This window comes from Danio rerio, chromosome 25 (genome assembly GCF_049306965.1).
Source record: "Danio rerio strain Tuebingen ecotype United States chromosome 25, GRCz12tu, whole genome shotgun sequence".
NCBI classification, from domain to species: domain Eukaryota; kingdom Metazoa; phylum Chordata; class Actinopteri; order Cypriniformes; family Danionidae; genus Danio; species Danio rerio.
In genome coordinates this window covers 16213491-16229561 of record NC_133200.1, presented here as the reverse complement: position 1 = coordinate 16229561, position 16071 = coordinate 16213491, and the positions used below count along the sequence as shown (strand labels likewise).

Sequence of the window (16071 nt, the reverse complement as noted above, 5' to 3'; positions counted from 1 at the left end):
GCGGTTTAAAAAGTCAAGGTTTTAATCCCCCTAAAATGTTCTGTTATGTCGTTCCCGAGGTATATGCAAGTTTTCTTTTTTTTTTCTCTAAAGAAACCTTTGTTTTTGGAACTAATGAAGACAGCAGAAATCAATGATTTATTTTAACTATTTAGCTTGACATGTTTACTGTTCCAAAAACATTATAAATGTTTCTTAAAATAAATTGTTCAAGAACCAAAAGTTTTTTTGTTTTTTGTTTTACTCAGATGTTTAAACTTATTTTAAAGCAGTATGCACAATACCATGATAATGTAGTATTTTTATCCAATGTTATCATATCATCAGAAATTTATGCCTAACACACACTATCTACTAATTATGATTATTTACTGAATACCAACGTTGAACAACTGAAATTAAAACACACATAGGCTAAAACAAACTTTTGTCATTTAAAAAATGTAAATAAATTACTTTCACTTCTGGAAATAAATTTAATTATTTTCAATGTTTATCATATTAAGAAGCAGAAAATAAACAGTAAATCTTCTAAATAAAATAACTGTAAATAATATTTTAAACTGTGCATCTTCTGTACACAAATATTTTAATGTAAATAACAATTTTCATTTAATGGAAAATATGCAGTCTCAAGACATCTCTGGCACAGCTTCCAATCACTGTCAATGTAAACCAAAATAAGGTTTAAGAATAAGTCCATCGTCCTACTTGACCAGAGATCAGATGTGGCTGCAAAGCCTCGACTCCACACATGACAGGGAAAGAAATTAAAAAAATTGACATAGACAAATTTAATCGATTAAGGTTCTGAATGCCGATTTCGATTGCTTTTCAATTAATCGCAAGACACAATATTGTTTGTTAAATAATTGAGTGTCTAGTGATGTATAGATTAGCTGCAAATCACAAACATTAATAAAATACTTTCAATTTTTTGTTTTAATCCATGTACAAACTGCACTGAAAACAACTTCAAACCAGTAAAACATTTTAAAACTGTACACCAGGATGAAAATTGTATATACAATTTCAGTTCTGGAATTTTCCTTAATTCCAATTAATCCAGGATTCAATGTAGAAAACTTGAGTACAGGGATGTGACAAATAAATACCAAAAAAACAAGTACCGTTAAGAAATAAATAGTAAAACAAACTAAAACAAAAATAAATAATATCCTCTAACGAATAGACAGTACATAAACTACTTTAAGTTTAGATGCAACTTCTGCTGAGTCTAATCAGCAATAATATCAATCTACATAAGAAAAGAGAAGTCATCTGCTAACAGATTACCAGGCCTGAGCATGTTAGAAACATTGAGCAACATGTCACTCGTTTACACCATGAAAGAACAAATTTATAGAGCAAACTTTCATTTAAAACCTACAATTTATATATATAACTTGTATAAAACCTATCATTTAAACCAGCACCACTAACAATCCTTATATTGAACGGCTAAAGTGCATCAACCGAACTTCTTTACGTCATGCTTTTAACCAGGACGATTTAGGTAACGTTAAACATTATTGGTTTGGCTGGTGACCAGAAAGTCCTCGCGAACATTTAAGGCTTAAACTCGTGAAACTTACCCCTCTAAAATAAAACCACAATCCCGACAGCAACAGAAACACCATACAAAACACTGCTACCAAGTTTTTGGTGTGGCGTGGCAACTTTTTTTCGCCACAACTACGAAGCTCGCGATCGCTCCTCCGAAGTCGAGCTTGATTTATTTCCTCCTCTTTTGACTATCATACGCGTATTTATGACTCCTAAATTCGTCAAGGTCTTCCTTACCTTCACAGACAGCAACTGTGGTCGTTCTGCGGGTGTTTAGTGAACATGTTGGGCTTTAATTCGCACCCGCTGCATGCTCGACGCGCTGCCATCTTGTCCTCTCGCTGGACGACGAGGGAGAAAAAAACACAAGCTCCCTCATTTTCAACTGCGCATAACTCGCCTGCTAAGCCATTCACGGGGACCGAATGCAGTCCAGCTTGTAGTTAAGGATATCCGTGTCGGTCGGAGAAGGTTTTTGTTGTCATTTCGAGGACGTTTTAGTCCCCGCTGGTTTGTTTCCTCTTGACGGTTTCGGACAAACTCTGTCAGCTCAACTCGCCCGAGCTTTTTCTCAGCTGAGCGCTCGAGAACGCGCTCGCGTTGTTTCTTCTTCGCACGCGGGGAAGCAGAGCTATGCTGGAGCTCTTACTGGCGTTTACAGGACTGGAGAGGTAATGCACAAAAGACGCTGATGACGGGAGTAGGACGTAGATTTGGTACACAGTGGCCCTCGTCTGGTGGGATCTGAACGGTGACCACACGTGTCTAAATAAATAATATCAAATATTATATGGTTTTGAAATAGCATGTATTTTGTTTAATGTAATAATACAATTTCTTCATTTTATTTTTGTCTTAGTCCCTTTATTAATCAGGGAAATGATGACAGTAAATAATATTTGACTAGATATATTTCAAGACACTTCTAGAATGCTTAAGATTATATTTTTTTCTTTTTATGTGATTTTAGCTTCATTACTCCAGTCTTAGAGATCACTCTGATATATATATATATATATATATATATATATATATATATATATATATATATATATATATTGGTTTTAGTAATAAAACTAAGAATGACTGAAGTAATATTTTAATTTAAATCTATATAAAGTAAGCAGTAGGTATAAGTTAAATGTATTTATACTATACTAATATTTAACCATTTAATTTTTTGTAACATTTAATAAATGATGACCAGAATAAAAAAAAAAAAAAAAAAACATGAAAAAAAAAAACTTTTGACCGGCTGTGTGTGTGTGTGAGATATATATATATATATATATATATATATATATATATATATATATAATAAAATAATAGAAAACAATAATTTATATACAATGTTAATTAAATTATGAGTATGTAATTTGTAAACATTTACTAGATTTAATATTTTGATAAACCTTAAAGTGGTGTGCAGTGTAATAAAGCTATTATAACAAACAAAAGTTTATAATTATATTTAACTTATTATAAATAATTTTTTATTGCAAACCAATTTTCTACTATATTAAAAGTGTTTTTGACTTTACTTAATTTGTAACTTTTATAAACTCATCTAATATTACCACAGAAATTAATAACAAAAACTAGGGTTTCGATCACCTGATAGCCTTAGCAAACTGTGAAATATGTAAACCTGGGATTGCCTGCTGTGTATTTTAAGTTGAGGTGCTATTTGTTTTTATATTAGATTTTTCTTTTTTTTATGCATTCTATTAGTATTGGATCGGGTTTCGGTAGATACTCAAAATCAAATGACTCTGACTTGAACTCAAGGGCAAAAAAAACCTGATCGGGACATCCCTAACAAAAACAGAAAATTATCATTTATGTGTAACAAAATATTTTATATCTCCTAAAAGCAGTGTTTTGCAGAATATTCTTCAAATGCCTAAATTAAATAAATATTATAATAATATTTATTGAATAAACCTATTCTAAAACAATAAAATTCTATGTAATAAATATAAAATCTATAAAAATACAATAAAAACGCCACGTCAAAATGCTACATAAAGTAAATCCAAACCCACTTATTTTCTCTTTTTCTACACACCTCACATTTTTATTGACAGTCAGCATTCCTTTAAAAAGAACCATTGGTAATACTGCACTGATAAAACACGATAGCAGAACAAAAGAAGTGCAGCTGGGTTTGTCTGGGAAACACATTTGCTTGTGAGGTGAAAGTGTCTTCTGTAAAACATGCTCAGTGATAGAAACAGTAACAAACTAAAACCAAGAGTTAGTTCTTCAGATGTGCTCCAGATGTCTCATCACCATTGGAACAATATGGTAAGAATAATCAGCAGGTTAAAACGTAATAATAAAGAGAAATATTGGTGGCACTTCACAAACTAAGGCACCAGTCAAATGCTGTACATCTTTCCCTCACACCCGTCTAAAAGAGCTGGATGAACCTGTGGAGGGGGTCAAGATACTAGCAACTGCTCAAAAAATGTGGAAGTAAATCCTTTATATTTATATATGCATTAATGTTCTCCTCAATTACATTTCAGCACTCTATTCGAACAGTTATCAGTCTTAGCCTAAAGCTTTAGGCAATTCAAAAAGCCTCGATACATTCATAAATAGTCCCTGATATACAATGTCATTTAATGAGGTCAGATATCTTAGTCGTTACATATAGTTTAGTGCTAGCATATGAGTTTATATGTGTTAATTAGCCATTTCATAGACACTATAATCGGTAAATAGCTACAGAATGTGAAAGCCAGGACAACTAGCGGTGAGTGTTACGAATTGAGGTAAAGTGGGTTTTATATTCGCACATTTGGACTGTCTCCTTAATAATATCATTTCAGAAAAGTGTTATAAATAGGGAAATCATATTAGCAGCCGATGACTATCAAAGTACAACACTGTTTGCAGTCAAATAAATAGTGCTAATGCTGTTTTGAAGTCATACTTACAAGCGATTTCAGACTGAATATATAGAGTACCATGGTAAACAATGAAGGAACTGTGCGATTATAAAACCAACTTTACCTCAACGTGTTACAGGTTTTTCGTTTACCCATCTAAACTTCCCTCTTGCTTCAGAATGTCTTGGAGGATTTTCTGATAGAACGGAGAGTAAACTAGCTTGTTAAAGGTTATCAAGCGTCCCAGTTTAACAGCAATCTCCTCTAACTCTTTGCTGATGGGGGTCAGGCCTCCAGGAAGAGCTGGGACAGTCCGGTTGGCGCTCAACTCTAGGAAACCAAGAAGGTACGTCTGGATTCGGGAGTCTAATCGGAAAAAAAGAAAAGGAAAAAAAAGCAGAGTTTTAGATTATAAATACTTCAAAATAAGATGCTTACTGCTATTTGGGTTTTCATACACAATTCATTAGGAGTAAAAATCTTCAAAGCCTCAAGTTACTAATAGTGAAAATAGCATAATTAAGTGTTTTTGTTTTAAATTATGCTTACTATATAAGGTCCCAAGGTTGACAGTACATGTCAAAGCACAAACCAAGCATGAAGACAAAGGAATTGTCTGTAGACCTATGAGACAGGATTGTCGAGGCACAAGGCTGGGGAAGGTTACAGAAAAATAACCTTCTGCTCAAAGTTCCAATGAGCATAGTGGCCTCCATCATCCGTAAGTGGAAGATATTTGTGACCTTCAGGACTCTTCCTAGAACTGGCCAGCCATCTAAGCTGAGTGATCGGGGGAGAAGGGCCTTAGTTAGGGAGGTAATCAATAACCCGATGATCACTCTGTCTGAGCTCCAGTGTTCTTTTGTGGAGAGAGGAGAATCTTCCAGAAGAACAACAATCTGTGCAGCAACTCACCAATCAGGCCTGTAGAGTGGCCAGATGGAAGCCAGTGCCTTCCTGGAATTTGCCAAAAGGCATCTGAAGGACTCTTAGACCATAAGAAACAAAATTTTCTGGTCTAATGAGACTGAAATTGAACTCTTACGAGTGAATGCCAGGCGTTACATTTGGGAAAAAACAGGCACCGATAATCACCAAGCTAATACCATCCCTACAGTGAAGCATGAAGATGTTTTTTAGCAGCAGGAACTGGAAGAACAGTCAGGACAGAGGGAATGATGAATGCAGCAATGAACAGAGATATCCTAAATGAAAACCTGCTTCAGAGTGCTCTTGACCTCAGACTGGGGCGACGGTTTATCTTCCAGCAGGACAATGACCCAAAACACACCGCCAAAATATCAATGGAGTGGCTTCACAACAACTCGGTAAATGTCCTTGAGTGGCCCAGCCAGGGCCTGGAAGTAAATCCTATTGAGCATCTCTGGAGAGATTTAAAAATGGCAGTACACCGTCACTTTCCATCCAACCTGATAGAGCTTAAAGGTACTGCAAAGGGGAATGGGCAAAAATTACCAAAGACAGATGTGCCAAGCTTGTGGCATCATATTCAAAAAGACTTGAGGCTGTAATTGCTGCCAAAGGTGCATCAACAAAGTATTGAGCAAAGGCTGTGAATACTTACGTACATCTGATTTTTCAGCTTTTTTATTTTTAATAAATTTGTAACAATTTCAAAAACTCTTTTTTCACATTGTCATTATGGGGTTTTGTGTGTAGAATTTTGAGGAAATAAATGAAGTTAATCCATTTTGGAATAAGGCTGTAACATAAAAAAATGTGGAAAAAGTGAAGCTCTATGAATACTTTCCGGATGCACTGTAACAATTCCTTTTATTGTTCACTCTATAGAGAGTAAAATCTATAGATAATATAAAGTAATAGTACGAAGAACAGTTTTATCTACACTGTAAAAAAAGCAAAGTTTAAATACTTCAGCACAAATTTGGGCTAAGTAATAAATACATATCCGGATTAGTAACTAAAAATAAACCAATTAGTATTATCAGAGTTCAGTTTGAATGCATGTACAAGTTTGTTTATTTATTATCATGGTAGTTTAATATCATATTCTCATACTATCTTTGACTTGCGTATTGGTAATTTACTAATTCATTTACTTTGCTTTTCTTCTATGCTTGAGTCTCATGTTACATCTGTTTGTATATCCGATGTAAAAAGCTCTGTGTACCATACATGTGTAAGTAAATCTGGAAATGTATGTAATAAAACTCTAAATTAAAAAAAAAACACACTTACGGTAAACTTTACAAAGAAATTGCGTTTACTTGCAGAATTTATGAAGACTATATTACCCATGATGCTGTACACGGTACGCTTGTGTGTCATCGAGCGGCATGAACAAAGAGATTTTTTGCGGCAGAAATGTAAATTCATTTGCTTTGAATTATTTGGGTATTTTCTAGCCATTGAGTAAACACCGGTTGTATACACTCGTTGTTGCAGTACATTGTGGGATTGATTACGTACACTTCATTGAGTGCCCACTATGTCTTTGGACACCACTACAAATGACTGCTTCCTCAAATAGTGCACTATTCAAGAGTATAAGGACGATTTGGGACACAGCCTAAGTTTTATTTCTTCAGTTAAATAAGTGAACACGCTACTTATACTCTTTATCCTTACATACTGTATTTATGCAAATTAGGTCCTCTTTAACATGATTGGTATGGGACAATATGTAAAAGCACGCCAAAAGAAACTCAGAGTTGACTCAGAAATGTTTAAAGTCACTGAAAAGACAATCACAATACATAGAATTGTTTTTTCCCATTCCTTCACTTTAAGCCATGAATGGGTTTACCTACCAATGACCTTGCGGATGGGGTTGTCTGCAGATTTTGCTGCTACAATTTGTCCTTTTAGAGTGTTCTCTCTGTCTGAGGAAAAGGGGGAAAAGCCATGCTGAGACAAGCATCCTCTGAGCTCCAAACACAATTTCTCTGCTACAACAGAAAAGGTTTCATCTTCTTTGAAGGACCTAGGGGAGAAAAGTACAAGGTTTTTTTTTCTATAAAGATGTGAGGCATTAGAAAAAAAACACTTTAATAAAGGGCTATGTACAGTTGAAGTCAGTATTAAACCCCCTGAATTATTAGCCACCCTGTTTATTTTTTCCCCAATTTCTGTTTAACAGGGAGAAGATTTTTTTCTACATTTCTAAACATAATAGTTTAATTAACTCATTTCTAATAACTGGTTTATTTTATCTTTGCCATGATGACAGTAAATAAAATTTGACTAGATATTTTTCAAGACACTTCTTTACAGCTTAAAGTAACATTTAAAGGCTTAACTTGGTTAATTATGTTTACTAGGCAGGATAGGGTAATCAGGCAAGTTATTGTATAATGACGGTTTGTCTTGTAGACTATAGCTTAAAGGGGCTAATAATTTTGACCTTAAAATATTTTATTAAAAAAATGCTTTTATTCTAGCCAAAATAAAACAAATAAGACTTTCATGAGGAAAAAAAAATATTATTAGACATACTATGAAAATTCCTTGCACTGATAAACATCATTTAGGAAATATTTAAAAAAAGAAAATGAATTCAAAGGGGGGCTAATAATTCTGACGTCAACTGTGTATACTTACGGTGTGTGCATCTCTGCTAAAAGAATCTTAATGGTTTTCTTCAGTCTTTCCATGAGGCCCGGGAGTCCAGAAATGGCTTCTCCTGCACCATTATACACGATGAGCAGGACTGATGCCACCAGTGCCAGCTGTTCCAACTCCTGCTGCATCTCCTGAAATCTGCCCTGATCCATGAGAAGAGTCTGGGCAACCACAGAAGGGAGAAAACAGAGGAAAAGGATAAAACAACAGCCAGACATTTTGGGGTCAAAGATGAAATTACAGTGTTTATAATTAAACAGTGGCAGGTTGTTTGATTTTTGAAAACTAATGGCAGGTTGTTCGATTCTTGTAACTGTGTTTTGTAAGTTGGTTTAATTTCATTTTGAAGATTATTTTAAACCCTTGTTTAAAAAAAATATGTTAACGACTCATAAATGTCACTACACCACATTTTCTATACACCTTTAAATATGCGAGCACATTTTAGCCATAATTTCATAAAAAATATGCATACATATAAATAACAAGTTATGAATAATATAAACGTTTATGATCAATATAATAATACTTTTGCTCATTATTAGCATATTATTTAAAACTAAACAATTATACACAAATAAATAAAATGTATAAAATTGTATGTACATACATATAAATAATAATATAATGTATAATATAAAATAAATAATAATGTATTTATAAATTAAATTCACATCATTAAAATAATATTTTGAAATATATTTTTAAGTAAGGTAAGTTTGATCTTTTTACAATTTTGTTTTCTACAGCGATTATCGATAAAAATGGCAAACAGTAATTTTAATAAAGTTTAATAAAATATGAATAAAGCACCTTAAAAACTCTTTTTAAATATTATTTTATTATTTTCTTTTTAAATTTTATTTGTTATATTGTAATTACTATTGTAATTCCAGGGTTTCTGCAGGTTTCACAGAGTTAAATTTAAGACTTTTTAAAGACATTTTTAAAGACCTTGATGAATGACATTTTAGACTCATAAAGGACCAAAGGCTAAGGAATTTTTCAAATGGCCCAGATGGAAAATATTTTCATTTGCCCAACCAAAAAAATATTATAATTTAATACATTTAATAATACAATAATACATTAATATAATTTTTTTATATATTACTTAGCAAAATGTTGAAATACACTTTCTTTCCTTAACATAAACTTTCTTTAAAATTAAAAAAATTAACAAATGATTTAAAAGTTTTAAAAACTACCATAAACTGAATCTTTACAAAACAATCTGTCCTGGTCGGTGTCTTCAAAAGTAAATAGATGGAGAACTTTTGAACAATTTATTATAAGGAAAATAATTAAACCATTATGATAAATAGAATAAAAATGACATTTTTAAATATAAAGTTTGAAGTTTTCTTGAGATGAACTGGTGGTGGGAGACGCAGTGGCACATTGGGCAGCACGTTCTCTTCACAGCAAGTAGGTCGCTGGTTTGAGCCTCGGCTGGGTCAGTTGGCATTTCTGTGTGGAGTTTGCATGTTCTCCCAGTGTTCGCGTGATGCTCTGGTTTCCCCCACAAGTCCAAAGACATGTGGTACAGGTGAATTGGGTATGCTAAAATTGACCATAGTGTGAGAGTGTCTGTTAATGAGTGTTTCCCAGTAATGGGTTGCGGCCAGAAAGGTATCCGCTGCGTAAAACATATGCTTGATACATTGGTGGTTCATACCGCTGTGGCAACGCCACACTAATAAAGGGACTAAGCCAAAAAGAAAATGAATGAATTGTTGGTGATTGTATGGGTTTTGGTCAGATTTGGTATCAATACATGAACAAAGGAAACTTAAGACCCGTTTAAAAAAGATTTAAGAGCTACAACACAATATTTCAGTAGATTTAAGACCTTTTAAGCTCTGATATTTGGATTTTAAGATTAAAGACATTTTAGGACCCTGCAGAAACCCTAAATTACTCATAATTTACTATTGATCCATCTGTATTGGTTACACATGATCCATCTGTAATTGATGCAGATTAATGCTTTTGAAACATTTCTTATGATGTTCAATGTTGAAAAGGGTTGTTTATGTTCTACGTATTCACTTTTATCAGTTTAATGCTCCCATGCTGGTGTATTATTATTATTTTAAACTCAAACCTTTTAATTAAAGAATAAGCAGAGTTTTTGAACAAATAAAATGAATTGTTCAAATTCCCTGTTATGACTCCAGTTGGATCATCCGTACAGCTTGACTATCAAGCCCTCAAAACATTCATTCATTCATTTTCTTTTCAGCTTAGTCTCTTTATTTAACTGGGGTTTCCACAGTGGAATGAACTGCCAACTTATCCAGCATATGTTTTACGCAGCAGATGCCCTTCCAGCTGCAACCCATCTCTGGAAAACACCGCAAACACACTCATCCACACTCGTACACTACAGACAATTTAGCCTACCCAATTCACCTGTACCACATGTCTTTGGACTATGAGGGAAACCGGATCACCCGGAGGAAATCCACGCAAACACAGGGAGAACATACAAACTCCACACAGAAATGCCAACTGACCCAGCCGAGACTCGAACCATCAGCCTTCTTGCCTTGAGGCGATAGCACTACCCACTGTGGCACTGCGTCGCCCCCCTCAAACCATATCAAAATATTATTTTCTCTAAAACATTAAAAACATCCTCCTTATAAAACTAATGTATTGTGCAGAAATTGCATTTTATATTTTTAATGAATAAATCAGTACGACCTCAATCACTAATAACACATTACCTCAGGGAAAGGATCAGCATCATGGTCCCTTTTTAACAAGCGTAAAAAGGCATGATTATGTACAGTAAGGGCAAGCTGGGCAGAATTTGCTGTGCATGTTGCTCCACCATCCATTTCTCCACCAGTTACATAATCTGCCGTGTCCTGGAGCCATTTCTTAGTCAAATCCAAAGCATCTGCAAACACGAATACATAACTGAATTAAAGAGATTAGCATTAAAGTTCAAGAAGCTTATTTAGGCTTTTTAAAAAATCTAATGTTACGCTTGAATGACATAACATTTATTGTTTTTCTTTTTTTTTAAATAACTACTCAATAAAAGCGACAGATTTTCCTTACTAGGTTGTTTTTCAAGGAACTCCTGAAACTTCTTGCGCTCATATTCCACCGACTGCTGTAAAAGGTGAGGACGCAGGCTGCTCACAGCAAAGTTGGCCATGTCGATCTTCATTTTGTCAAGCACTGCAAATATAGACCTGCAGACGTGTACAGATTCGAATGATTTTAGAAGTTGAATTCATATCACCTTCACCTTGATCTGTTTAAAAGGTAGGTCACCCAAAAATGAATCTATTTTGTTAATTTTACTCATCCTCAGGCCTTCCAAGATCTGGGTGACCTTTTTTATTTTCTTCAGTAGAACATACAATACTTTTTGCTGAATATTTGGTCCTTGTTGAACCATTAAAGGAACACAGAAATGAAACGAAATCGAAATAGGCTCATTTTACGTCTCTCCTAGAGGTAAACAGATGAGTTTTAGCATTTTGTGGTTATTCAGCTGATCACTGCATCTGTCAGGAGCACTTTTAGCTTAGCTTAGCATAGATCATTGAATCGGATCAGACCATTAGCATTGCACTCAAAATGGGCAAATACTTCCAATGATTTTTCCATTTAAAACTTCCCCCTTTTTTGTAGTTACATAGTGTACTAAGATCTACGGATAAAAAAACTATTTTATTTTCTAGACTGATATTCATTGAATGAAGTAATAACTGTAATAAAATAAAGTGACAGAGTTTTATGATTTCTAGAGATTTTTGAGCCTATTATTAAATCAGCTTTAATAATAATCTCAATAATATTATTGAGTAATATGCAAATGTTTAGATGATTTATGTGGAAGACAATTTTTAAATCAACATTATGTCTTACATGTGACAGCTACTGTACTTGTTTATCAAACAAGTGGTTTAAATTGGATTGCCATTGTTAACTTTAAAAAAGTAACAAAAAGTAAAGAGTAATAAAAAAGTAATACTTTTTAATTTATTATTTTATGTTAGGTTTTCAGCTCTTATACTCAAAATTATTCTACCTAAATTATAATTTTTATTTTATTATATATTTAATTTTATATTATATTATATGTTATTTTATTTAATGTTATTTTATTTTATTTAAAATTTTATTTTATATTTTATAAATATATTTATATATTGTATATTTCATTATATATTTTAGTTTTGATTTTACTTTGTTTTATATTTTATTTTATATTTCACTTTATTTTATATTATTTTATGTATATATATATATATATATATATATATATATATATATATATATATATATATATATATATATATATATATATATATATATATATATACATAAAATAATATAAAATATAAAATAATTTTTATATTTCTATTAAAAAAAAAAATATATATATATATATATATATATATATATATATATATATATATATAGCATTTTACTTTTGTTATATATTTTAGCTTTTATTTTATTTAACTGGGACAATGCTCATTAATCAACAGTAAAACAGTAAATAAGCCAGAGTTAGCCACAAGGGCTAATTTTCATCTGCTGACCCTTGACAAATTAAAAAAGGCAACCTGAAAATACAAACAAATCTTTAGATTATTTACACAATTCTGTGCAAAAATACAGAAAAAAGTCTGATTCTGTCCTATCCAAGCTGCGTGTGTTACTTTTGTTTAAAGTGCAGGTTACTGTTGACAAGCATTTTATTAAACTACTATGTACTATTCATTCATTTTCTTTTCAGCTTAGTCCCATTTTCAATCAGGGGTTGCCACAGCAGAATGAACCACCAACTTTTCAAGCATATGTTTTACGCAGCGGATACCCTTTCAGCCTCAGCCCATCAATGGGATAAAGAACTATTGTTTGAGCTAAAAATGTAAAGTTCTACTGGAAATCAAAGTAATATATTTGCTGCACAATTTGGAGAGTGAGTAATTTAATATCAAATTTCCCCTTTTGTCTGAACTGTCCCTTTAAGTGACTTACTTAAAAAGGGGCACGATGTCAGTGATTTCCCGCAGCTGTCTGATGTCTTCATCACGGCAGGGTGCGCAGAAAGTGCCCATCATGTCAATTATGAACTGGGCTATTTTACTGATGTCCAGAGCTCTGTTTTCAGCCTGCTGCTGGATCAGAGAGAGGTCCAGAGCCTCTTCAATTTGCCCTCTGAGACGGCTCTGGCCTGGCAACAGAAAAGACAACAGGGTCTGAAAGAATAGAAAAAAAACAAGGAATTACAGTTGGTTTTTGCTTGGTCATTTTGTTTAAGTATATTAAGAGAATTCATAAACATACAGTGCTCAGCATGTATAAGTACAACCCTCACAAATCTTTTAAATTCATATTTTAATAGGAAGTTATAAAATATTATATTTGTGCATATACGTACATTACATTAGTCGGTACTGAAGTCAAATCTGGTGCTTATCTAACAAAGCAACTTATGATAAAGCTCCAAAAACTAGTACAGCCAAACTTATATGTTATAGAAATATATTAAATACAATAAAAATAAAAAAATCAAGCAGCAAAAAAATGGAAAGATTATTTGAAATTTTGTTGGTTGTATTTTTTTTTCAATATTTTGCATGAATTTAATTGATATGCTTATTAAGCCAAATAATAACGAGTAGTCTTGGATTCTGTACTTACCTCTTTAATTTCACCCACAAGTGTTATAGCATGGCCATACTGAGGTGGGTCCTCATTCAGCTGTGACTCAAGGCAATCCCAGAATGCTTTGTGCATCAATTCTTTCACCCTTTTTGCCAAACTGAGTATACAGGAACAGTACGTTCAAATATTAATAGCCAAGACACAATGATTAGCCTTCCTGTGAAATTTCCAACACACTTGTCTAACTTGTCACACACTAATGTCTAATAACTAGCTGATTTTGTCTTAGCAAATAATGACAACATAATATTTTACAAGATACTAATATTCAGCGATTTAAAGTGAAATTTAAAGGCATAACTAGGTTTATTAGGTTAAGTAGGCAAGTTAGCTTAATTAGGAAAGTCATTACAACAGTGCTGTGCCAATTTGTTCTGTAGCCAATCTAATTTCTTAAGGGACTAGAGATATTGACCTTATATACATATATATATATATATATATATATATATATATATATATATATATATATATATATATATATRTRTATATATATATATATATATATATATATATATATATATATATATATATATATATATATATATATRTGTATATATATATATATATATATATATRTRTATATATATATATATATATATATATATATATATATATATATATATATATATATATATATATATATATATATATAAATTAAATGCATTTATTCCAGCCAAACTAAAATAAATAATCATAATAATACCCTAGCAAAACAATATTACTTGAAATAGTGTGAAAAATGCCTGTTAAACATGGGATATATATTAGAAGAATTACAATTTCCCAGGAGGACTAATAATTTTGCAATCATCTGTATGTAAAACAGCAATTTGCATGCAAAAAGAATAACTGCACAGAACAAAAAAATATTGTAAAAGTTTTCGAACACACTTTGTTACATTCATATTTCAAATAGAAGTTTAGACCACTCAGATCATTGTTATGTTATCATGAAAAAAATTGAGAAAATCTATCACCTTCCCTCTTCTGGCTCAAAAGGTTTGACTTGAAAAGCACTGTTCATCACGATCTCATGAGCCAGTGCCATATTAGTGACTCCTTTGGCCGTTTCCAACAGCTCTTCCACTGACACGAATCTGGGTGGGCTGGCTGTAAGGGTATGAATTTAACATTAAAACGTTAAACTAGAATTCACCTTTTTTAGAGAGACATTTACCACCTAAATAAATGAAAATTGCTGTTAATTGACACCCTCTCTCCATTTTATATAAACTGTAGGTGATCATTTATATTCTGGAGAACATTAATGAAGATTTTTCATTCCCAAAATCTATGTCAATGGCTACCTTCACTTTGAGAGTCAAAAATACACAAACAGCCACCACAAAATTAATATTTGTGGCTCCTGATGATATACTGAGATCTAACACTGTAAAAAAAATTATAATAAAAAAAAGACAGGTTCCACTCAACCAATTTGTGTTGGGACAGCATGAAGGAATAAATTCCCTCAAAATGGTCTATATCTTGGCTGTATATTAATGGCAAATGTTAAATTTAGCATAGACTGCCCCTTCAGTTAATAAACATGTTTTCTTCTTACATTGAGGGGTGAGTCTGTGAGGACTGGGAGTATTTCTTCTGATCCTCTTCCGGATCATTTCTCCTGATGATTCCACAGTGTTTTCTATCCCATCCTTGTCAGTCTTGCTCTGCTCCTCTTTTGGGGAATTGTCAGATTCCTTGGGCATCTTCTGCTAAAAACAAAGAATCCCAAAATGACTATTTAGATTTTTTTGTTCACAGACAAAAGCATCAGCTGCTCTTGTTCAGTCCCACACTAAAATGCTCACACTGAAGTCTTTCTGGTGACAGCAAGCTGAGTGTGAGGTTGTTTTGTTTTTTAATAAAGCAAAAGGAAAAGCCTAGAGTTGTTTTAAAGACAGTACCCAGTACCCACATCGTTCATTATTCACAGCCACACATTCATGTATATATTTGATTTACTCGCTAGCGATTCTATGTTGATTTAGTTTACTGTGATGTGACAATAGCAAACAGTCTGATATCATTACTAAAATCTCTGATGCTCAGTCGCATCTGTCCGCAACATCCGGTAATTAATTTAGCCGAAACAGCACAAACGATATTTTTCTTTGTATATTTTACCTGGATTAATAAAAGCTCCGAGCGCCCGACTAATATTAATTTTCACGCAGCTGTTATTCTCCACATATAATCTAATAGCAGCCTGGATGTTTTGTTCTGGATGAATCCATACAACCTGATGCGTGTATTTACGGAAGTTCGGTTCAGGACGATTTTTTGTAGTTTTTTA

At 32.7% G+C, this 16071-nt stretch overlaps 2 protein-coding genes across 7 annotated transcripts in view; both read right to left on the bottom strand.

Moving 5' to 3' along the window:
* Positions 1 to 2168, bottom strand: part of hipk3a (homeodomain interacting protein kinase 3a) — a 64430-nt gene extending 62262 nt beyond the window's left edge. The window contains exon 1 of one of the 2 annotated variants that reach the window (NM_001144047.1): positions 1804 to 2168. The gene's annotated coding sequence lies outside the window, so the exon portion shown is untranslated. The remainder of the gene's footprint in view (positions 1 to 1803) is intronic. The other variant, XM_021470504.3, reaches the window with a different exon arrangement.
* A 1446-nt stretch (positions 2169 to 3614) lies between these two features.
* Positions 3615 to 16042, bottom strand: tcp11l1 (t-complex 11, testis-specific-like 1). Of its 5 annotated transcripts, none has more exons than XM_073942056.1 (10): positions 15587 to 16032; positions 15337 to 15490; positions 14750 to 14882; positions 13746 to 13866; positions 13080 to 13300; positions 11139 to 11275; positions 10799 to 10974; positions 8046 to 8227; positions 7256 to 7428; positions 3615 to 4829 (listed from the first exon to the last, which is right to left on the bottom strand). In XM_073942056.1, the coding sequence occupies exons 2-10, from the start codon at positions 15482 to 15484 to the stop codon at positions 4612 to 4614; spliced, it is 1509 nt and encodes a 502-aa protein (XP_073798157.1). In that variant the 5' UTR covers positions 15485 to 15490; positions 15587 to 16032; the 3' UTR covers positions 3615 to 4611. The 5 variants fall into 5 exon arrangements, with proteins under 5 accessions (XP_073798157.1, XP_073798158.1, XP_073798159.1 ...); XM_073942057.1 differs by having other exon boundaries at positions 15337 to 15487; XM_073942058.1 differs by having other exon boundaries at positions 13746 to 14170; positions 14452 to 14882; positions 15903 to 16032.
* Positions 16043 to 16071: the final 29 nt, after the last annotated feature.

What these genes read in the sequence shown, in the direction of transcription:
- tcp11l1 (NM_001014301.2), bottom strand. Translation starts at nt 15,484, where the DNA reads ATGCCCAAGGAATCTGACAATTCCCCAAAAGAGGAGCAGAGCAAGACT. An exon ending in TCACAGACTCACCCCTCAAT is followed by an intron (nt 14,883 to 15,336) that starts GTAAGAAGAAAA and finishes ATACCCTTACAG; the next exon opens with CCAGCCCACCCAGATTCGTG. An exon ending in TTAGCAGAGATGCACACACC is followed by an intron (nt 7,429 to 8,045) that starts GTAAGTATACAC and finishes TTTCTCCCCTAG; the next exon opens with GTCCTTCAAAGAAGATGAAA.